Source organism: Pyrgilauda ruficollis, unplaced genomic scaffold (assembly GCF_017590135.1).
Source record: "Pyrgilauda ruficollis isolate IOZ18807 unplaced genomic scaffold, ASM1759013v1 scaffold11, whole genome shotgun sequence".
NCBI lineage: Eukaryota > Metazoa > Chordata > Aves > Passeriformes > Passeridae > Pyrgilauda > Pyrgilauda ruficollis.
The window spans coordinates 6,763,658-6,788,681 of NW_024509210.1; the positions used below are offsets into that span (position 1 = coordinate 6,763,658).

The 25,024-nt window shown below is 36.9% G+C and overlaps 1 protein-coding gene across 1 annotated transcript in view; it reads right to left on the reverse strand.

Moving 5' to 3' along the window:
* Positions 1-25,024, reverse strand: part of NRG3 (neuregulin 3) — a 386,078-nt gene that overhangs the window by 176,663 nt on the left and 184,391 nt on the right. Inside the window, exon 2 of the mRNA XM_041474686.1 lies at positions 18,140-18,269. Coding sequence (XP_041330620.1) covers positions 18,140-18,269 — 130 coding nt within the window. The remainder of the gene's footprint in view (positions 1-18,139; positions 18,270-25,024) is intronic.

A 25,024-nucleotide genomic window follows, 5' to 3' on the forward strand; every position in this document is an offset into this window, starting at 1 on the left:
ACTCATGATTAGATTTTTGTCCCTCAGTCACTCTATTAATTGCAGAAAACCACTGCAGTTATGAAGATTAATGAAAAAAGGGGGCTAGAAAATTCTTGGCACCAGACATATATGGCTGTGTATCACTGGCCATTGAGACTCAGAGATTATTTGACAAGGTCAGATAATAAAAGTTATCATGCATAGGACACGAGAGGGCTGCTTGGGAAGGGTAGGAAAATCACACATTTGCCAGTAACATGTGCAAAATTACCTTCCAAACCACATTGGTTAATACCATTCCACAGAGAAGATGGAATACTTCTGAACAGATATGAAAAACTGTGGGGAAGAACTCACATCTGAAACCTGAAGGCTATTTTCATACACAGAAATTCAGCAAAATGCAAACAGTAACTTTGTGTGCCATGGTTTTTAAGGTACACTGCTGGTATTTTTCTAAGTACAAATATTTAAAGTTACAAAGATACAAAGCAAACAGGACACCAAATGTAATAGGAAAGGACAGAATTTTTGTTATTTCAACTTAATTTTTTTAAGTCTCTTTTGCTGTAATTAATGTTATACTCCTTTTACGTGTAGATTCTAAACTAAACCCAAGCTAAATTTCAAATACACAAGAACACATTGAGAAAAGATACTGGATAAGTGATCATAAACTCAGCAATATAAAAAGAAAATTCACTTCACGGTTTGCAAATTCTTCCCTAAAATTTCTACTTTGTTTCACCAGTTATTTATATGTTCTTATTTTTCATAAATAACATGCTTGCAAAAGAGGTACCTTGTTTTGTCCTAGCAAGGAAGATGGGAAGAATTTAGCAGCATAAGCTCCATGCTAGGATTATCACAAAGTGTTAATTTGGCAAAATCAGCTCACCATAAAATTATTTATTCTGCTATGAAAAGATACAGTTTTCAAGAATGTGAACAAGAAGTTCTTTAAAGGACTTTTCACTGACAGAAGCAAGAGGTCCCATGATTCCATTATAGGTACAACCACACAATCCCTTTATAGGTAGAATTTCAGGGTATGAAGTCACATGCATCTTTGTCACTCTATTTTGAGCTTTGTTACAAAGTCAGGAAGACACACACTGAACCCTCCAGTGAGTTTATGACTGATTTGTTTCATTTGGACAGACTTATGTCCCAGAAAAGAAATTATGCTAACTCCTCAGTTGGATAGAATTGCTGCAAAAATCAGATAAATGGAAATAACTCGCATTTATTGTCATTTTGCTTTCATTCAAATCTGAAATTCTGTGAAAAAAATTCATATGGATGAGGTGCTTTATAATGCATAAATAATCATACAGTACAAAACTAAGAGCCCTGTTATTAACCCACAAAGCCCTGTTTACCTAAATGGTTTCACCAAGACCCTCCTTGTCCTGCTAACGAGCCAGGATCCTGCACCCTGATGACAAATGTCTTCTCACTGGTTTAGCATGAGCAGGAATCTGTTAATTCCATCACTCCACTGAGCTGCTGCCACAAGTGAACAACCTGTGCTAGGGGCTGAATTCTCTGGAAGCTGCAGCAGCTGCAGGTATGTGTGACAGCCCCACTGCTGACCCTGATCCCACACGTACCAGCTGTTTTCCACCCTGATTTTAGTTACAAGCCCCAGGTCCTTCCAGCCAACCAACCACAAGCTTCTCCCACTCAACCTCCTAGTCAGGTGGGACCTCCCCAGTTAATCAGAGTTGCTGGTAAATTTGAAAACTTCTGTCTTAATTGCTTTGTGCCTCTATGGGTATCTTGAAAGCAGAATTTATGGGATGAGCAAATAGTCCACAATGATGTTACAATTTACAGCACGCGCAGAAATCTTGCTCAGTTTCAGATCTCTGTAGCTGTGATTCAGACATTAAATTACTTCCAGTCAAAACCAAACACTGCGTACTCAGAGAAGCCTTTCAATATAAGCCAAGTGACTGAAGCATTTCAAACTGTGTGCTGACCATCTGGAAACACAGGCAAAAGCAATTCACACTCATTCAATACTTTCCTAAAAATAGTTTGAAGTTAAGTTAGGGTACCAATAGGTTGGATTTTCAGGCTCCCTTACTTTCACACTCAAATTGCAAAGCAATCAGCTTTTACTGTAATAAGTTTATCTTCTCAACAGAAATTGTCTATTTAACTCATTCAAGCAAGACATGAAACACTATCATAAACTAATAATTACGGCAACAATCAAGGCTAAATACTTGTAAAACTATGGCCTACAATAAAGTTCTCTGTTCTCCTCAATTTCCCTCTCCAGTGCCTTTTGGGCAGCACCATCCTGGCACTTTTTAGGGCCAGACCAGATACTTTTTTCAAATGCTGCCCAGACCCACAAACTTCAAAACAAAAAAAAGGACATCCTTGTAAAGCCAGCTGTGAAAAAGCTTTGCAAAATGATAAACTGTGAAGAAAGTGGCTTTATTCAGTGAGCAGATATTCCCAATCAGGAGAACAGCTCATTATACAGAACCAGCATTGTTCTGCCTGTTTGATACAGCCAGAATTGCTCTTGAAAACATCTCTGAGAGTTTTATGGGTATCTGTTGTGTTCTCTTTTGTCCTGCAATGAAGATCTGTGTGCAGGTCATGTTTCACTGCCTCAGGGATATCTGTTTTCTTATTGATTGAAAATTAAAATGGTAATTTATGCTTCCATACTGGACCACTGCAATGTTTTATTTCATTGATTTTCTGGCAGTTCTTTGCATGCATTTAACGGCTTATGTGAAACCCTGACAGCAAGGTCATTTCAAACAAGCCATTCCCAATTCTGCTCTCTTCAGCTCCCCACAACGCCAAATCATTAACTTCTAATTAAATTTTGTACATTTGGGGGTTTTATAATCTTTAAAGGTTCTTAAAAATCAAGTCAAAATTCCTCTTTGTCCTCTGGTGTGTTCCCTGCTTCCCTCATACACCTGAGCCCAGCAAAGCTTTTCTTTAAAGGATTTTCCCATTGAGTGATATTTTTCCCTTCTAAGCTTTAAGCTGCTGTTAACCTTATGTGTCAGACCAACAATTTGTTACAATTAGGCTGACAAACTTTCAGCTTTTAACTTCACTCTCAGAGCTCATTTATTTGATCTAATGTAAGCTTAATTACCTGAGCTGCTAATTCTGTTAAAAAAAATAAATAAACCAAACCAAAACAAAAAAAACCACCAACCCTGAAATATTCTACCTGCCATGAAAAATCTTCCAAAAGTACACTGTGATAGCCTGATAATTGACAAGGCTTTGATTCTTCTGAGCACGTACTGATTTTGGACTCACAGGACCAAGATTAAATGATTATCTTTTCAATAGCACAGAGGGTGCTTGCAGGGCCCAGCCCCTGCAAATGGCTTGGACAAAACCACCTAGGAAAATAAAAGCATGAGTGTAAATAATAAACAGCATGTGTGGAGTGAGCACATGGAATTGTCCGCAGGAGGCTCACCTAAAACGGAACATGTCAAGAGGAGCTCCTCTGAGCCCCTCTGTGCAGAAGGCAGCTGTGTGACACATAAATGCACATGCACACAGACACTGCACTTGGCCAGCAATCTTTCACAAGATCTAGTTCAGCATTTTTCCTATTGCTAAGAAAAAATATAACGTTAAAACATTTGCCATATGCAAAATTAAACCACTGGGAAAACCTAATCGTTCTTCATGGTAAGGCATTCAGTAATTACTGAAATTATGTCACTTCACTATAGAGTTTGAAGTGTGAAATTTAGGAATTACTTTTCACATAAGGAACTCTGGAGAGAGAAAGTGTGATAAAAAAGAATAACTGGATCACTTTTGGATGTCTATAGAGCTATTGGATGAAATTTTCTCCAACATATGAGATCTTGTTGCTGCTCCATATATGTACTTCACAAAAGGGAAATGCTCTTATATGCAATACATTTTAAAACCTTGTTTTCATTGGCGATTTATTGTTTATATTTTAATGTTTCTTTATGCTATCTACATAAATGCTAAACCAGCAGAAACTTACTGCTATGTGTTGTATTCAAATTCTGCATCTCAAAATGCAGCAGCCAATCCTTGAAAGCTAGTTAAGTACTGTAAAATTTAACACTAAATCAAGAAAAATGCCCTCCATGATTCTGTCACAATTTGTCAGTTCCTGGACTTTAAAAACTTTAACAAATATCATTCATCCTGCTGGATCATTAAAACTGTGAACCCCACTCCTGTGAAATTTTTCTGATGGTTTCAGGAGATCAGGGGACATAATACAGGCAAATGTGCTGAATGATTGTTTTGGCTCCTCATTTCTAAAGATAAACTTACTTTTCTTATCTGTTTGGAAACATGAACAGAGGTTATAGGATTGCTGCTCAGATAGTATTTGCTGTTTTAATAGCAGTAATTAACTACGTTTATTCAGGAGGGCATATCAACAAAGAGATGTTATCTCGAGACTTCATTACTGGGAGTATAACATGACAAGAGTCCAAAGATGTCCAAAGAACATCCTCAAAATGCATTTTCCACTGGATGACTCTTTGCAGCTCTGCAGGAGCCTCTGTCCTGCTCACAGCAAGCTTCTCTCTATTCAAATGACTGAAAATAAAAATGCTATTTGCTTTTACATTAACAAATGCTCCTGTACATGAAGCGGATTTGAGTTTTGTATAAAATATGTCAGTCAGCTGCTGTCTTCGTGGACTTCCAAGAAAGTCAATATCATAGTTAAATTTAAGACTAATATACTTAACTATATTTTAAATAATATATTTAAAGAGTTTACATAACAGCATATACAGTTTTCTGTTCTATATATATTCACTTCATGATTTCAGTCACTGGATTTAGCAAATATTTATGGAGTTTCATTCTAATTGTTATTTCAAATAAATGTTCTACTGCTGAAATGACATCTAAACTAAAGACTTTGCACACTGATGCGGAATTGTGCATTTGTGTAAAAAACAAGGGCAGTACTTTGAAATTCCTTTGCAGATGCAAATCTAGGTTAAAACATAGAATCATATGCAGTATCTTAAATTAAAAAGGGAAGAGAAATAGGTGAGGTGATAAGTTCACTAATTCATCATGATTTGTCACAGGGAATATAAAGAGCTATTATTTCATTACAATAAAACCCAAAAAGCCCATTTACAAGTAATGAATAGTTGCAATAGCAATTAGTAAGTGTTGACAGCAGCAGAAAGCAAGTATTTCATAAATATTGGGTTGTACTGGTTTGTGTGCCTGGTTTTATAAGAGGCACAGACACTCAGTAGTTACTATTGGATCTGTTCATGGCTGCAGAATTCCACACTCATTACTGCATCCCAATGTAAGGAAAAACATGCCAAGCAGAGAACTTGGGAATGTGGAGCCCAGGGGCTTGAGCTGAAATAAGTACTCATGCTCCTGGTACAGCAAATCCAAGTGGGGCTAGATGGAATATGAGTTTGAGGATGTTCCCAGCACCACTGACCTGGACTAACCAGCACTGGCATGCAGTACATCCACTGATCAACAAAGCCATTTTAGATGGACTGATCCCAATGGTAACAAAAAAACCTCATAAAAACCACCTCAGGCTTAAGAGGCCATAAGTAAGCCATTTCCCCATTTTCATTTGGTTGCTCCTAGGACCAGATCCTGAAAGAGACAAACGGCAAAGCAGAAAATTGATTTGGTGTTTGTTTATATGCATAAAGGATGCTTTTTTTTGCTTGATCATATCTAAGACAACAAAATGGCAATCACAAAGGATTCAGTTCCAGCAGGAGGTAAAAGAAGATAATACCTGTAAACAGAAGTATCTATAAAATCTGAAGTCAAGAGACAATTCAGTCTTCAGTCATGAAGATTACATCTGACCTTGCTGGTTTGACAGACTGGTTTATAAGACTAGCAAAAGGAAACTAATAGATAAATGGGAACAGGCTACAAGACCAACTCCCAAAATATTAGCATCCAAGATAAGATTGTAGGCAAAATTTCACTGAGTGATACATATAGAATCCATTCCATTAAAAGCCACTTCTCATTACTTATTTAGCTACTTCTGTGATTAGATGGTATTTAAGACACTGATCAGGCTCAGATTAATGTAACATCAGAGGAAAGTGCAATCACTGCAGCAACCTGCAGAGCAGCATGTGCATTCCCCCTCGTGTGACAGCAGAGACCACACAGCTCCCCCAGCAGACCTGCACAGCCATCAGCCCTTAACAACCAACATCCAGCTCACCACAACACCAAGGCCCACCTCATAACCATTTATCCCGTCAAACTGCAGATAACAAGCTTGGCTGTCAAAAAATATATTGGATGGCTCCTCCTAATTTTGTCTATCAGACCAAACTGAAATATGTTTCCATCATCAATTTTTAACACTTCTGTGTTGGTCAATAAGTGACTTTACAAAGTCACTGGAGTTGTGTGTTTGAGAGATAATGATGCAAAATATTCTATTTTATAAGGAAGTTGTTATGACAAAGATATTCTAAGTACAGAGAAGTCAAAGATAGGTTGAAGTGCATGGAAATCTCTGACTGTGACAGTGTTTTTTAGATCTACAAATTCCCTGAGATCAAGATGTCCCCATGGCAAGTGCAAACTCCTACCAGAAGGGATTCAAAGTCTCAGATTTACCGAAGTCTAAACATGAAGACAGGCAAAAAGGCAAAACAACTGCCTCAAGTGAACTTTGACTCTGCATTCAAAGAGGACAGATGGAAAGTATAAATGTCAGCTGGTCAATAACCATTAGAGGTAAAAAGCTGATGCCTATTTTAGGAGCAGATGAACATTCCTGAAAAGTTCTGCTAAGAAGAAGGAAGCAAACCAGTGAGATTTAATACATATCAGAGATTCTTCCAACAGATATCCCAAGAATATACCTCTGGATTTTGACAAAAGATGAAAATTTCTCCAGTACAATGAAACACAGCACAGTGTCAACTCCAGAAACTCCTTCTAAGAAAATGGATAGACTTTCATTTTTACACTTGTACATCTTTCAAAAAGAAATAATGATCAAGTACCTAATTATTATATGTATAACACAGTTCCTATTAGCTACATACAAACTGCCTAATCATTTAGGACGCATAACTGTAAATTTTTCATTTGACTATTAGACCTCCCTGTTATTCCAGCTGAACATAAATTGAAAGAATAGCACTTGCATATCCAGGCTTTTTGGATGATAACAAAGATATTTATTGACACTTTTGTGTAACAGAAATATAATGAAAACTAACATCTATGCTCTAAGGATGATGCTAAAGAAAAATATGTCAATCTTGTTATTCCCCACAAAATACTAATAAAGCATTAAAGAGACTTGCAAAAGCTTACATGTGATAAGTAATTTTCAGTAACTAACATGAAAACTACAATGTTAAACTGAGAACCTACTCAAGTCAGTTTTTTAACAGCTCTAGCTTGTACAACACTTAGGTTATAAAGGCCTTTACATTTTATTTACAAAGGGGAAAAACGTTTACATTTATTTTTCACATATTACTTGCCTGTTTTGAGAAATGTCAACAGATTAAGTTGGTGAAAAAACCTGATGGGTACTCCATTTTGCTGGTTTTTACTATAAGAATAGCTGCATTTCAAGGCAAGCAATATTGGAAAAGCTTATCTGGAATTTTGCCCACTTACAGACACTAAGCCTTCTTCCTGGCTACTCTGCAAACACTTTCAAGTAGTGAAAGGCTGAGATTGTAGTTTTTCTTTTCTACTACATAATTATGTAACTCTGATCCTTTGGTGAACAATGATTCATTAGGCACGAATCCATGTTTTCTTCCAAAGGATGTAAGCTCATTCTGTCATGTAATGCTGCAGCGTTCTCTCTACACCTAAAATCTGTGTCCCAGAATTACCATGATAATTCTTTTCAGGTTACACCGCCTAATCCCTAAGCAAAATTAATCTTGATTAATTTTCTCTGCTGGAGAAAATACTTCTTCCCCACAAGGACCTTCACCAAGAGAGGAGCAGAACACTGTTCCGTGCCATGCAGCATGAACTCAGGATGAGAATATTTGGGGTGAAACTGGGTTACAGTGACCATTTTCCCAGTAAGACCCTGGGGACGCTACAGCTCTCAGGACACACTCCCAGGATCTAGTTCAGAAAGGGATTTAACTGAACAAATAATTAAAAGATTAAGAGCAACTCTGTTTACGCTGTGGTGAGCCTCAGATTACTGCTAGACATCTATGACAAAATGCCAGCCAAGCAAGCCAAAATGAACATTTAAACAGAATGAATGCACTTGGGAAGACTGAGATCTGTGATCTGTATCATTTCATAAAATGAGTGGTGTGATTACAGATTATTGAAAATAACTGTGGGAAGACAAAATCCAGAACAGAGAAATTTATCTTTGAAAACAACGAAAAAACTACCAGATGCAGCTACAGACACAGCAGTGTCTTCCTTCTATCTAACCCAACAAAACACAACACTTGGGATAATTCTTTAACAGCATTTTTTTAAAAACAAAAAATTAATTCCAGTTCTGTCAATATGAAGCATCTTGTTTTCTGATTTATGTTTACATCATGAGCAGCATGATGTATAGCAAACTATACCAAGAAGGCAAGTCACTCTGGACAAGAGCACAACCATCTTGATTCAGCAAATAATAACATTTACCAGAAATTTCAACCTGGCAAATATTATAGTTATCCATCAGGCATCATGAATTAACTTTGTGCTTCATTTAAAATTCATACAGTCTATTTTTTGCTAACACGTTGCATACATTGCCACTACCTTGTCCATTTTCTTCTATTAGGAAATATTCTACTGTGCACTACTTGCAAAAATGAGATAGATATAAAAAACTTTAATGCAGTGTACCAACCATTTCCACTGCTGTAAATCATTATTATTCAAACAGAGAGTGCTCAGGGTGAGCATTTTAAACAAGAGTGAGCATTTTAAAAGCACTGCTACGAGAAATTTCTAGTTCTTTCCAAAAGAGAGAAAAAAAAAATCCCCACATCAAATTGTAGTTGTTGCTGCTATTTCCTTCCTGAATTTCAGGAAATTCATGGTTTTTGACAGAAATTTGTTTTGCTACATTAGAAACTCTTGGTTCCAGGACAATTTTAAAGTTCCAATGTAAAGAGGTAATTGTCCTCAAACAACTTTTAATAAAAACTAGCAAACAAAAATGTATTAGTTCTTTTGTGAAATGCTTTTAAAAAAGAAAACAAATTTGCCTCATGAAGTCAGGATAAAGCACCATAAAACAGGAAAGATTCAGACAAAATGCTTGCTGCAGACATTGTATACATTCACCAAAAGACCAAGAACTGCTGTTTTCTAAGAAATATTCAGCATCTGATGCAAAGTTTATAAACTTACATAACTTTATAGCAAATGCTTCCCTTCCAGAAGCAGTTCCTCAGATCATCTCACTTTGCATTCCCCTGTCATAACATCCTTTGTATTTAATTAATTAACAAGGCATCATTGGGATATTAGAACTATCTTAAGTGCTTGGAGTTGTACCTCAGATTTTTGTGCTGATCCAAGTGAAAAGGCAGAGATTACATTAAGCTTCTCACAGTGGCTTCTTCAACAGCACAATTCTTGTGAAAACTGCAGTTTTCTACCCAACAAAGCGGCTGATGAGGCACAAACACAGCCCAAAAGGTGTTTCATTACAAGCTCCTGGCATTATCTCTGAACAGACTTCATCTAAATCTGCTGCTTATTATATACTGTTGGCAGGCTGCCCAAAGAGTTCACCCCTCTGCACTGGAATAACTTCAAGGAATACATTTAAAATTCAAACACTACGTTTATGGGTACAGGATCAGGACCAGAATATTTATCTATTCAGTACAACTCAGAAAACAGTTCACCTGCCTGTCTGATCTCAGCTGCCCCACTTCACACAACTCTACAGCATCCACACATTTCTGCCTCACTTCCCCTCTTCCTCTTTGAAAGAGCAGGCAGGGCTTTCTTAGCAGTACATGGTAGAGGAAACAGGTGGTTGGTTTTGTTTATTCTCATTTAGATGGATCTAGAGTGATGGGGGATTAAAGTTCTGGTATTTAGCATTTTGATATAGTTGGCATATATTTCTATTTAAAGGACTCAATTGTCCAGAGCTTATTTCTTCTTCTAGTGAGATTTTTTTTCCAGATCTTCTGGGAGAATGTCTGCAGATAGGATTAGATTGGAAATGCTATTGCTTTCAGTGTACTTAAGACACTGGCAGGGATGAGAATTTAAATGAGAGATTTCAGATGTCTGCATTATGCACTTCACAAATTCCTTCTTGCCTAAGGGAGGTAAGAACAACAACAAACCTAGCTCATTTCCAAGTTAATTTAAAAGCAGAGTTTGATGGCAGAATATTTGCATATGTTAGCTTCAAGACAGATGCAATATATGCCATCAATATTTGCACCCATACATTTAAGCTATGGTTCCTTTTTCTACAAATTCTTTGTGTGTACTACAAAAGCTACACCAACCTTTTTCCACTGGGGTCTTGGAAAATAAGGAGGGGAAGAAAAACCCCAATTTTTATAATTTGACAGAACATTTCTTTAGAGTGGAAGGACTTAACAAATTTTGGTTTTCCAATTTTCAGGATATACCCCTTCATCATGTATTTAGTTTCAGACAGCATGCACTGAGTAATACCTTTCTGTATGTGTCATGGCTTTATTTTGCTTTAGAATTAGGAAACAGGAGGAAGTTTTGAGACAATTTATCCTATTAACAGATCAATGTGCTTACTAGAAGCTTGTATTTTGTATAGAATGGATTTGACTCGTCTCTATAAGCAGAGATGTGCTACACAACCAGGATGCCCTGCCAAACTGTGATGGCAAGATACAGCTCCAGAAACACGTGTAGGCACAAGAAAAGGTGGTGACAAAACTGAAAGGTTCCACCAGATTTAAGTATTCTTGGTATTGAGACATGGAAATAAATGTTAGTGCAGTACTGGTTCCTGATCTCCCACTTAAGTGCCAAATGAAGAAATCCAAGCATTATTAGCAGCCTCAAGAAAAAGCCATCTCAGCTGCTGAGCTGGCAACTACATTTATCTCTTCTCCCTACTGAAACTCCAGGTTACAGCCCAGCTCTTGATTCAACCAGCTGAGGGGATCTTGCCAAATTCCAAGGGAGCTGAATTTGGCCTCTTTCTCTTCCAGAATTCCAGGAAGAAATGACAGTTTACTTAAAGCTTCCAGAAATATTTTTGTTTCACTCACAGTACTGGTTGTTCTAAAAAAGGATATACATCTCTTATGTCTGGGAAGTAACTGTGTACATACATAAATGAAAGCATTAACTGCTTAATTTCATGCTATTATCTCTGAACTACAGATGTGTGGCTTTAAAAAAATAAAACGTAAGCAGGGGGATGTGCTAGGCCTGTAACTATGTTTTCCCATACTTTACATTAACTGACATAATGAAAATTAATCTTTAGTATTCTGGGAAAGAGAAACGAATTCCATGTTCTTTCAGTACTGCATGCTGACAGGTTTAAAACACACTCATTTTCTTAAGTGCCAACATTAACTTTGGATGCACATCTACACAATTTCTCCTTTATTTCCTCAAACTCTTCCAAAAATATTAGTTTGAATAAGCATTTCAAACAAGACAAAATGGAACTTTTATGTTGCTTTCATAGATATTTTCTTAAATTGACTGAAACACAGATGAATTGTTAAATTGGAGTGTAATTGAATTATCTGGGCATGCATTTTATCTGTACAGTATTATGACTTTTACCTTACTGTTCCCAATGGAAAAATGCATCTTCACCATAACCTTAAGCAGGTGCATAACTTTTATGACTTCAAAAGATGGAAATGGATTCAGAAAATCCCACTGGTTAGTAATCAATTTTTTTTCCAAAGGAAAACATTAGAATATATAGCCTAAGGTGCTCAGCAGAAAGCAAATAAAACCTGAAATACAATGAATATGGGCTCCAGAAACTTTAAACTATCATTAAGTACAAAGCTTTCTCTCCTTCTGTATTTTGTATTACTGCTAAATTAATTTATCCTCCCCCAAACAATAAAACTACCACAAAACTATTTTCAGAAGGTGTTTGAGAGGGATAAATGGATAATAGATGTTTTGTCAGAGACCTCTGTGTGCAGAGCTGCTTGAAGGAACGATGTGAGCAGCAGCAACTGTAATAAACACTGGTTTACTGCAGTGCCCAAAACCTTCAGCGTGTCAAGGGGGAACTTCTGCAAACACATCAAGGAAAATATCTGTCAGGCCATTTGACATGAAAACCATTACACTGCTGCGTTAAAACCCTTAGTTTTGCAGATATTTGAAAGTAGCTGGATTTCACAAGACTTTTAAACTGGTGTATGTGTTCTGCAAGCTGAAAGTATTTTCTACCATAGAAGTTACAGCAGAAGCTGCATGCAGTAATCTAGGGGAAAATCTGTAAATAAAAAGCACTGTAAAATGGAGTGTTGATACTGTCAAAATTAATCAATAATTAAAGTACTTTGACAAGAAGATTTCTCAAGAGCCTCTATCTTCTGAATGTTAAATTATGAAAGCGTGAATCAGATGTTCTTGTGTTTCATGTGAATATCATATAATGTGTTCCTGCACTATTGCATCTGGGGAGGTTTTAAAAGACTCAATTTACATTCAAAAACCTGTTTGTTATTTATCGAGTTCTTATACCACGATATCAGACTTGAAGGGGCTTGATTTCAGAGGACTGTTAGAAAAAGAATAGGGATAACTGAAAAAGTACTGATTTTATATAGGTGAAATTTGGTATTTGGACCAGTTAATTTAGTTTTTATTCCAAATAACTGCATCCAATTAAAAAAAAAAAAACCCTCAAGGCTTATATGTTGATTGCAAAAAAAAAAAAAAAATCAGACCAAATGATAAAAATGATGTAAGACTGGATAATATGAAAATAATTAGGATAGTTAGGTAACAAGTAAGAGTCCTACAGATATCTTGGACTTTACACCTTGAGGTTTATGAACCATTTTTCTTCAGTTCATATCTAAAAACGTTTAAAACAAGAAACCAGGTATGTGACAACAAAGCCATCCAACCTCTTCCTGTTACTTCAGGGGGCAGGAGCTTGAAAGAGAACACACAGAAATGCTTTGGGTTTGGGGAGTGTTTTCTGGTTTGTCTTTGCTTGGGGATTTTTATTTGCTTGCTTTGTGAAGGAGAAGAAATTTCTAAAATTATACAAGCATGATGGTTTCCAATAAAAAAGGACAGAAGTAGTCACATTGTAGATGATATTAGTATTACTTAAGGCAGTAAAGGTTTTAATTTATTACAAATGCTACCTGGAGTAAATGAACACGGGCAGGCTGATGCTACCCTGGGAAAGTGCACTCCCTGTAAGACTTCTCAGGAATTCCAGCTTCCTGACTTCTTACAGGCTGAGTTTTGAAAAGGATGAACCAGGCACAATACTTTAGGCACACTGGCCATTCCATTTCAGCTAAAGAAGCAATCACAGTGCTGAAATCAACCACAGCCTGTGAGAGCACTGCTGAATAAACAGGTGATGGAGTAATAACACACCAGGGTATCTATATTAAAGTTACTAAAGAGTTGCTGAACAACAGCTTATAGATACCTAACTTTATATTTTAACTCTGCTTTAGGCTTTCCAAAGTAAACATGAAAGTAAAGGCAGAGGTATCCCAGAAAATGGTGCATGCAACTGCACGAATATAATCTAGATATGTGCTACAGCAATGCTCATAAGCCAATTTTCATAACAGGAGCTCTGCTGATTGCCCTTGACATGGAAAATATCCTAAATTCCAAGCACAGGCTTCTTCCTCCTTTAAAAGCTTGTAGCTGTATGTTACATTGTCATCTTTATACAGTGGATTATTTTGATGAAACTATGCTTGGAATATTATGACATGAGTGAGATTCTTTAATGCATTCAATGCTATTGAATAGTGAATTATTTCCTGGGCTTGCATTCTTGATAAGTGTCAGCATAATACAAGATGGGGGAACACACAAAATGGAGTAGCTGGTATTTTAAAACACCTAGGTCAGACTGCCAAAGCCTAGAAAACAAGCCATGTAACTAAATCAGGGAACTTATATTCTTAGTTTTTTAGATTTTTAACTTATGGTTAAGTGCACGTATCATATGCCAAGCTCAGAACTGTTCTGAAGTCCCATCTGTTTGATCCTTTTCTCCTGCTTTTACTGACAGCCAGGGCTATGCCTGGATTACAGTTACTATTATGCAGAAGACTCACAATAAAACCTGACAGTATATAAACATTTATCCAAACTGTATTTTCATTAAATGGGGATTCAATCCTTCTGCTCTCATGACAGATTTTAAACGAAGCTGAGAAAACTGGTATAATTTTTTTAATCAGCTAAATGTAAAAATGGAAAATTTATGCATAAATATGAGCAAGATCACCAAGCTCAGAATTCACCAGAACAGCATGTATGCATCAAAACCAGACTGTCCAATGAAATCTGAAAACTCTGGGATTGTAACCACAGCACACTTCAGATGCTGATGTATGACCTGCTGCAATTTGGTCAACTGGAAATTATGTTTTGTTTACTGTACGTTTGTGAGTCTATTCTTTCATTCTCCACTGTCAGAAAACTTACTCAGGCTTTCTGTTGCTTGAAGGAGAGATGAAGGACAGCAAGACAAGATGAAAGGTGTATCTCATCCAACATACTCAAATCTAAACAGAGTGCATCAGAGTTCATCACCAGTGCCAAGACTTGCTATGCATACACAATTGTCTTAATGGCTTCTTCCAGAGGAGGAATTTAAAAGTACAACCCTCTTCTCCCCTCTAAAGTTTTAGCCACCTACTCAGCCAGTGTTTTCCTGTCCTACATGGGTTATCTAAAGAAAATGCAGAGACTAAAAAGGAAAAAAAATAATGTAGAAAGAATCAATCACAAAAAGAGCCCAAAAACCTCAACCCCACAGCCAAACTAAAAAATAAAAAAAAAACCAGAATGACTTGAGATGGGGGATTTAAAATAAAATCTTACAAAGAAAACTTGAACAGTTCTTTTTAAAGCCTGGATTACATAATACCCCATTAAACGCTGATGTGTCAGAGTTGACTGTGTACTTGATTTTTTTGGTGTAAATCACAAATTAAGGCACTCTCACCATTCAGCTTTAATTCTCAAGGTGGCAACATTGAAAAAAATTTAAGCATATGGAGAAGCTAAATATGAAGTTTCCCTACCAATGACCTTAAAACAAGCTCATGTTAAACCATTCACAAAAATAAACACTGAAGTCACAGCTTTAAAATAGCACAAAACATCCAGTGGATCTTGTTTGTTACCTAACCACGCAGGAGAACTCTTGCCAGTTTACATCCCAGGCAATTTTTCACCAGGAGATAGTGAATAAAATGCAGAAATTTGAATAAAAGATGGAATTACAGAATTTGAATTAAATTTAGAATAAAAATAAGTTTTTAAAAAATTAAATTCCTATGACTTCAGGAATTAAATTCCTGTGACTCCTCTGTAGGTGAACAGGAATGGAATATCCATTATCCATGATCAGGGCTCCTTCTGAACTCATCTTCTGTGTTCCCAGTGGCCTCCGGCAGCACAGCCTCCCTCCTGCCCTTGGCCAAGGGAGCACCTTGGTCCCACTCCCCACAGGGATGGGTTCAGAGCAGGGACGAGCCAGAGGCAGAGCCCCCCAACACCCCAGTGCCAACGGGACCCCTGACAGCTGTAGGCACAAGGTGGGCACGTGCCAACCCTCCAACAGCAGCACGGAGTGTGTGAGCTCTGGAAGGTGCTCGGGCTGCCCGGTGAGCCTGCTGGCACGGCCAGGGTGGGCCACGAGGCTACAGAAGAGGCCCAAGGTGTAACTCAAACATTTATTAACTGCTACCAAATCTCTCTGTCTCTTTATAATTTGCATGTTTATGCTTAGAAATGCACACACAACAAGAACAATTGCACAACTCCCTAAGGATATAATCTACTAATACCCTTCAAACCTGACTGAGTGGGATAAGTTTTTTGCTCATCCAAGGTCCTCTGTCTGCAGCTGTTCCATGTGGCAAATTCCCATTTCAGTAAATTGGTGCTCTGCTCCCAGAACAGATGCAAAATCACTCTCACAGTGAAAATATACAATGCAGCCTGATTCCAAGAACAAAGTACCATTTTAAGTCTTCTTAATTCTGTATTCAAATTATTCTTCTTGATTGCAGTGGGAATTCCATAACCCTTGTAAAAAATTGCTTTTTTACTAGTTAGAGGACAAGTACAGTAGATAAGTATTGTATTTTTCTATATGTGTACATTCTGGCTGTTATTTCTGAGCACTTTTATGGCTACAGACAGAAAAACACCTGCATCCCACTCATTACAGCACTGTGGCAAAGACACACCCAGTCTACCCAGCCAGAGATACAGCACTAAGGGTCAAATTTAAATGTTTCTCCCCATTAATGATAAACCTATCAGTATAAAAGTGATTCTGAACAAGTTGTTGCTTTCCAGTGTCCAAGGTCCTTACAAAACTACACAAAAGTACTACAACTAATCACCCTTTACATTTTAAAATGTATCTTTTGCTATATGAAAATCATTGCCTTATATGGGTCTTTTGGCGTTCTAAGTACCCACCATAAAAAAGATGACAGTTCACAACACCAGTCTGTTTAAAGAGGTTAGCTACTAAATTTATCAGCCAATTGAAAAATTCTCATATACATCCATTTTTCTCTGCTATTTTATAAGATTTTTGTTCAGTTTGAATATTCTGACTATGAGAAGCACTTAAATAATTGAGTGATGTAATTCTCTTAATAGCTCATGACATTTCTAAGGCAGACCAAAAAACTTCGTCTGCTTTGAGAAAAAAAAACCTGTGTAGTATTATGATGGAAGTAGAAAAAGACATCCATTTTCCAAAATAAATGAATCATAATATTTAATTTAAGCATGCCATAAAAAAAAATTAAGAAGGGAAAGGAATGATCACCGAACCATACACATCTGAATGGGAAAAATCACCAGTATTGCATAAAAAAGTGAAAATCTTGGAAATATTCTTCTGATGATAAGGAGAATTTAATCAATATTTAAATTCATAAATTTCCATTTTTAAGCCAGGCACATGTGACTTGGCAACTTTTTTTTTTTTCTTATTTTATTGGGACTTACCAACTCAAGTCCCAAATCCTTCAGGAAATCTTCTGTCCTGGACACTTTTTATTATTTATGCTAGAGTTCTCCATACATTTAGGTGTTCAGATTGGAACTTGGGCATTTGAGTGTCTCAGATACACCTTTTGTGTGCCATACACAGTATCTAGGAGTAAATTAGATCACAAGTAGTCCAAAATGAAAATGTGTTCTTCTGTTTAAAAGATTGCTTAAATAATTGGGGATCTGGTGGACATGTGTGTTAAAATCCTCACCTTTATGAAGATACTGCAGTATTCCTTCTGCATATCACTCCTTTTTACTGGCCTCTATGGCTAACTAATAATAATAGTAGTAATAATAATAAAGTGATCTGGTTTTCTTTTCTGATATTTTTTCAATACATTCAAGACGGCCTTGCATAACAGCAGAAGTTCAGGAGTATAAAAGTGTACAACAGCTATAGAGCAGCTTCAGATGGCTGTCATAGGCCATTTTATCTTTCAGTAATTGAACTTAAGAAATCCTAATTCTAAGAACTACTAGCCCTTCCTCTCTCTCAATTAACAGTACATACAGCTATTGTCAAATACTCTAGCTGGAGTACCCAAAATACAGGAATGCTTCTGGTACGCAGGAGAATGTAGGACTTTCATATATAAAAAACCCAACAAAATGAAACAGCAATCCTTACATGATTAGAAAAAGAATATTGAAGATTTTTCTTATCTATGGAAAGATCAAAATATTGTTTCTTGTATCTACATATTTCTATTTAAGATTACCACAGACTAGTAAAAAACTCACCACCTGCAAGGGATGCAGTCAAATTGGAGGAAAAAAACTCCATTGCTTTGCAACATTCTACACCTGAATGTTTTTGGGGTTTTTTTTTTTTTTTCCCTAATGCTTCCTACCTCAGGCAGAAGACCTTTCTGGCACTTTTTGGCAGGTGACTTACCGGCAGTGTTTGTGGGATCCCGTTAAGGTTTCGATCACAAAGCATTCCCCTTCGTTGAGACAATATGCAAGGTCCTTGTCTTTGCATGGCTTAAAGTGCTCAGAGCGCTCCGTGGAATACGTTGTGGTGTCTGAGGAGAAAACAGGCAAAAGAAAGAAATGCTGTAAGGAAAAATACTGGGTATTCCTACAGTACATGAGAAATTAATTTGATCATACTGGGCTCAGTAACAGCAAACACAGACTAAAAGAAATGGAGAACACAGGGCATGCCAACCTCCCTTTGACTGCAGCATTATTTGCAGTCAGGTTTCTTAAAAGATTCATAAGATATATCAGCAGAAAAACAAACCAGACTGCAGAAAAGTTGGAGTACAATCTCAACCACAACCAATTTCCAAGGTTTGCCTGCTCAAATGTAAAGACACCTACTTTGCATCCTTTAACCAGAACAATGCTTTCATATTACTACACCAAAATATGGTTTGAAATAAGACAATTTTTTTTCAGAAAAACCAAGTAGATTAAAAAAAAAAAAATCAAAACCAAAAAACAACGAAAACCCGCTACAGTGAAAATGGAAAAAAAAAAAAAAGCCAAACACCCAAGGTCAACGCTACTTTGAATCACCAGTCCCCAAAAAACGGCCTAAAACTCAAACACAAGCAATGTAGCAGTGATTGTGTCATTTCACACAGATCATCTGTGGGTGTATGTAAGCCCACCCCCAAAACACAGTTAAAGGCTTGATTACAGGTAGAACTGTTGGCTGCACCTTTGGAATATTTAGTTAGATAATTAGATTTGGAATAGAATGGCAATGTGTCAGGGTGCACTATCATTTCTAGCTTCCAATAAAACTCTTTAACCTTTCCAATCCAGTCGGATTAATCAAGAATAAAGTGAAATTTTCAGAGGAAGATGCCTGACTGACAGATATTTTAATTTTCTTCACTGTGACACGGCTTTGTCTAACGAAGTGTGATTTTCAAAGTAGATTATTATTTCCACAGCGCCATGATTTAGTCTTAATATTCAATCTTAATTCAAAAAGTTTAAATTCCTAATCACTTTGCAGGACCTGATATACACTGCAATGGTAAGAGAACATTTCATTGTGTAGCATACAGCCTGTCACAAAATGTTATTACATAGACTGCTGTCAAATAAATGAAGCAGTGCTCAACAGACACAGAACCCTGCAAACTCAAAATTATGCAAACACTTCAGCTTGGTTTTGCTCCTAACTAAATACACACCAAACTAACACCAAAGTTGAAAACCAAAATACTGAACCTGTAACAATATACCTGTAACTACAGTTCTGCAAGAAAATTCAGATAATCCCAAAAAATTGTCCAAATTGCTCTTTTTGTTCTCAGTATATTTCTAATAAAACACCTCTACAAGTTTTCCTTATATGCAGACTGAATGACAGAAGATAAATAAAACACATTTGAAAAAAGTAAGAGAATCCACACCCTATTCTTTGTATGCAACACTTGATTTTTCCTCTCCAGAGATCATGTTGTAGTTTAGCATTTTCAGTGGAGAGAAAAAATATCCTGGGAATAAACTCTAACAGTCTTTCCTCAAATGTTTTTACAGACTCAGAACAAAAGGCTGTGCCACTGTCCCCAGTAGCAGCACTTACAAAAAAGATGCAGGCTAAATAGAAACTATGTTTTTAATGTTTGCAAGCAAATCCTGAGCTGAAATGCATCAAGTGGAATTTTGGAGACAATACAAAATGTTTATAGATGCAAACAGTGACTAGCATCTCACTGATGGCATTTCAAGATTGATCAGCTTTAATGTAAAAAAAAAACCAAAACTCCTCACATAGGAAAGAGGTAGCCCAGTTACTTTTTAAGGTCAATTTTACCCAGGAGCACTATAATGACCATTTAAAACTTGATTAGGCAAGAAATAACTATAAACCTGAGTAACCAGTTCTATTTCTACCCCTTTTAAATATGGAAAACTGAAGGTAACATTATTTGAAAGCACTCCTGATAATTACAAAGGTAAGTAAAACTGTGTGATGAGCAGAAACTCAGCTTGATGCAGCTGTAGGGAATACAACACTTGCATTTCTGAGCCTGCTCTGAAGAAGCAATCTGTGCAAACAGCTTTATGAAGGCAGCTGCAATACCCAGCCCAAAGGAATCTGAGGTGCTCCCAAAGGACAGGAGCAGAACGAGGGGGACCCAGCGTGGCTGAGGCAGTGACGCAGTGAATTCTCAGGGCACGGCTTTTGAAGTGCAGCAGACTCCTCTTCCACCATCATTAAATCAAGAACACCTTGCCAAGGTCAGCATTTTAAAGTTTTAGATGAAATAGATTCTTTAGAAGTTTTGTTCTGCTTTAATTATTCCTCTGTTTAATATTAATCAACCCTCGTGTTTTGTTTATAAATGGGTATAAATTGCAATACTTAATTTTCTCCACCTGGACACAATCTCTACCTTTTCTTTTGTGCTTTGTTCCTCACCTTCCAAATTAAGTGCAACAGTTGTAGGTAACAATGATGTTGGCAGCTCCTTATGGCAGCCTGGGATTGCACTCCTAATGTTGAAAAGTACCCAAGAATTGGTAACTTTTTCATTTTTAAATAAATAACCTCATTAAAAGTCACTTTTCAGTTAGTCTTTTCCAGCTTGGAATATCTGTGCAAGTCTAAGCAGGTTGATGCACATGGACCCCTCACAGAGCTGAGCCCTGCACAGATCTCTGGCTGCAGAGATCAGCTGTCCGAGCTCAAAGGTCATGCACCAACATTCCCAAGCTGTGTCACTCACTGATACCCCAGACATCCCCGGAGCTGCTGGGTACTTCCTGCTGGAGAGAATTCACATATCCCATAACTGACTTTCATAGAAGTTATAATCCTGCTGTTGTTTTATGTTGCACTCACAAACTCTGCTACAGCTTCATTAAATATTGACAGAAACAAAACCTAAAAACTGGTTCTAAACATAACTGCAAAAAGTACAAAACAACAGAAAACACTGTAGAGACTACACAGTTTTCCTGATTCTTTATCTAATAAATAATAAATCCTCTTGTCTCTTGTTTTATTTTACTCCTAACCAAATATTGAATTGACTTTTCCATGGTGGAATTGTCCTTCATAGTTTCAGAAGCCTGGTAAATAAACACCATTATATTGTGACGTTTGACTTTTTAATGATTTTTTTTTAAAGAACTAATAAGGCATTCAAAAAAATGAGTAATACAGCTCCTTGATTTATTTTTAGTCTTTGGATGTGGTAACAGTCCCAAATGTTTATAAGTAACAAAGGGGAATTTCTGTTAAGCATTCAGATGTCACTGAATTCAGTGCACATTCCTTAAGGTATTTTTTCATTTTTTAAATTGCCATGTGTCCAGGTGTTTCATGCAAAAGCAGCAAGGGATATTGATTTCTTCTGAAATCATTCCAACTAAGTTGGAAAGATTCTAGGCACTCTTGTTCTTATTTTTCTTGCCTTACTCTATCAGCAAAGGTTTACACATGATTCCCATACTCTAAAAATTGATATATCATTTCCAACCCTCAGTTACCACTGTGTAATCAAATGAACCAGAATTTCATTCACATTTCAAGACCTTTTATAGAGTTGGTTTCTAAAAACATTCAGTCTTTGGGACTGTTGAAAAAATCAGTAGGAAGTTTACAGATACTATTTTATTTTGTTTAGGTCTAAAAAAGTGTTAGTGAAGTTGTATTCCTGCCTCATTAGTGTATGTCATCATATTTGTGCCAGCACAGGGTGGCTCATTAGAGCTGATTTTTGAGTAACCTTCAAGGCATGATGTGGTTACCAGAAATGCTGTTTGCTCCTTCAAGGCTACCACATTCAGTGTTTCCAATACTATGCCCTGATACTAATATATCTAACTGCCAGGGAAAAAAACGCAGGAAAAGAAAGAATGCAAGATGTAAAATATCCTGGGAAACAGCAGCATTCAGGGCAGGTGCTTCTGCACAGATTGCAGCAGCAGCCATTCCCATCCATCACATCTGTCCTGCAGCATTCCAGCTTCAGAAACAGATTTTACTGGTTACATCTCAAACAAAGCAAATTTCCTATGCAACCTGTAAATGATACCCACAATCCCTCTCACTGTGAACATTTTTTCTAGGCAGACAACATTAGCTGCTGTAGGGAGAAAAATGACCCAGGAGAACGAGATGGAAAGGCCTTGTAAAACTTTTGTGAACTAGCAGAGGCACCCAAACTCTGCAGCTGCAGGTTCATTAACACAGTAAGTCAAACGCTTGGTGCATTTCCACCAAGGAATATTAACACATGGTTCCTTTTAACATCAGAGCTCACACACTAAAAGACTTTTTAAAATGCTGCATATTTTGACTACCAGTGGGTATTACCAGCTTTACACATTCAGTATCAACACGCAAACTGGCTTTTCCTTTATCTTTTTATCCATTTATAACTGATCATCTCCCAGAGAACCATTACTTACCAAGGCACCAAAAAAACAAGATGCTTATTTTAAATCCCTGATCTCATTTCTAAATGCACTGCAAAAAATAAGCCAGATACAGGCAACTGAATTGCCTCTGAAAATATAACTCCAGCTATCAAAAAAATACCTTCTTAAGAAACACCAACATTTTTAATGATATATTCCTGTATCACTACTGCATTCTATGAAGAAGGCAGCATAAAAAGTCAGTTAATAGCATACAGGGAGTTAAATTTCATGTTTGGTGAAGTCAGTGGCAAAATATTTACAATGATTCAGTATAAGCAGGGCTCCCTGAAGTTCCTATAGGGTCATCTTGTGCTTCTCTCTCCTGGTATCTCAGAATTATCCATGGTATCCCTAACTAAAAAGTGTCTTGCACAAAAAAATGAAACTTACACACAGAATAGTTTAGATGTGATTTTGTTTATTCACTTACTAAACCTTAAAATTATAGAACCTAAAATTATTACTCCTGTGCTTTTAGAAGTACCATGGTTTAGAAAGGTTATTTACCTGTTTAGTGCTTCCCCTATTCCCTCTCCAGTTAGAAACACAAAAGGCAAAGATCACCGGTCGAGATAAGAGCGATTTACCGGAAACAGCGAGGAGAAAAGAAAGGGAACAGTAACAGCAACAATACTGATAACAAAACGTACAATGAGAGGGCGATCTACAGGTGACATGCTCACCAAGCCCAGCACAATGACAAACAAGAAGTCAGACCCTCTGACCACCACGATTCCCCCCACTGGACAAAAAAACCTCCTCCCTTCTCAGATGGGAGAGAGTCCCTTTCCTGCCCCTGGAAAACAAGATCGGGGATGGGGAAGAAAATAGCAAGTCCTAGGAAGACACTAAGGTAGAAGGAAGGAAAACCATAAATATTTAGTGTTTATTTTGATTTAGCCTTAGCTGATGGTAGCACTTTCTCAAGTTGTTGATATTTGCAAAGAAAACATTCTAGATATTGCCATTTTTAATGCAGAGATTTTGCTTTATCAGTGCTACCTGAACACTAGCTATGGAATAATTAAATTTAAAAATTCTAGTAAGAAATTATGAGAATTAAAAAGAAAAAATAAAAAAGAAAACTTAATGTTTTTAAAATAATAACAGACTTCTTGTTCTGAACTTACTTGAACTCTTTTGCATATATTTATATATTATTAAAACCAAAAGCTTAATTAAAAACAGGAAAAGTATTTTTTTGCATTTACAGAGGCAATTTTGTATAAACAAGCAAGAGAGTTCTGGATGTCAATTATTCACGAAGCTACCCCTTAGCTATTTTTGTGCCAGGGAAAATTTTATTTAATCCAGTAACACTTTCAAAGCTTTGATTGCATCATGATATAAAACAAAGTTGTTCTACAGATACGGGACTCGTTGGAGTTTTTCTGTTATCCTTCAGATTCAAATGAACAAATCTGTATAATTTAGCAACAAACTGAAAACTCAGCCAATGCATCAAAACAATGTCATTTACAGGTGTTGGCTTCCCAGCCAGATTGGGGGGAGCTGGAATTGGTATCAGAGGCAGCCCCTGTGTCTTCCCTTTGTATTTCATTGTGAGGATTACATAAGAAAGCTCATGTGATATGAACTTCACAGATCCTCACAGACTGCTTTTCTCCCATCTCACCCGAACACAGCATCACCTGCACAACTGCAGAGACAACACAAAACGCTTCCAGAAGAAGATATTACAGACAGTCATCTCTCCAAAAATCACTCATGCTCCCTTGTCAGCAACTCCTAAATTAATTAAGTGTGACCTTGTTGTTCATATTTTCTAAATGTTTTTGTAGTTTGAAATCACTATACACAAGTACCAATACATATCTTGGAAAACATATGGAAGCATTTTCAAGCTACTAGTGCATTATTAGCAAATATCATGTGTTATTTAGTTGATGCAAAAAGCTCTGAAATACAAAATAATCCCTTTACTTTCATGACTTAAAAAAAAATCAAACTAGTCAAGCATTAGTTCTAGAATGTACAAAAATACGCCCACCTAATGCTTTGTCACAACAAACTCAAGCACAGAAAAGGAAATAATGCCAGTATCACTTCGAAATGTAACATCAGATCACATCTGTCAGAACTTAAAAACTGAACCCTAAACACCACTGAAATTCATCTCTGTAGGGGCAATTTGCACATCAGATCCTGCATTCTCCTGTGCTGCTCAAACTGAAACCAGGGAAAGCTGAACAAATGGGAAACGACTCAGGAGAGAGCCCTGTGAGACACAAAGGGCCAGAAGTTCGGTGCCTAGGAGCCAAAGAAACAGAAGTGACTGAGACTCTAAAAGGTTTTAGTGTTCAAAGAATTACTCTGACATTGAGTTATGACAGTTCTGATGGGCTCTGTAGGTGCAGAGTGC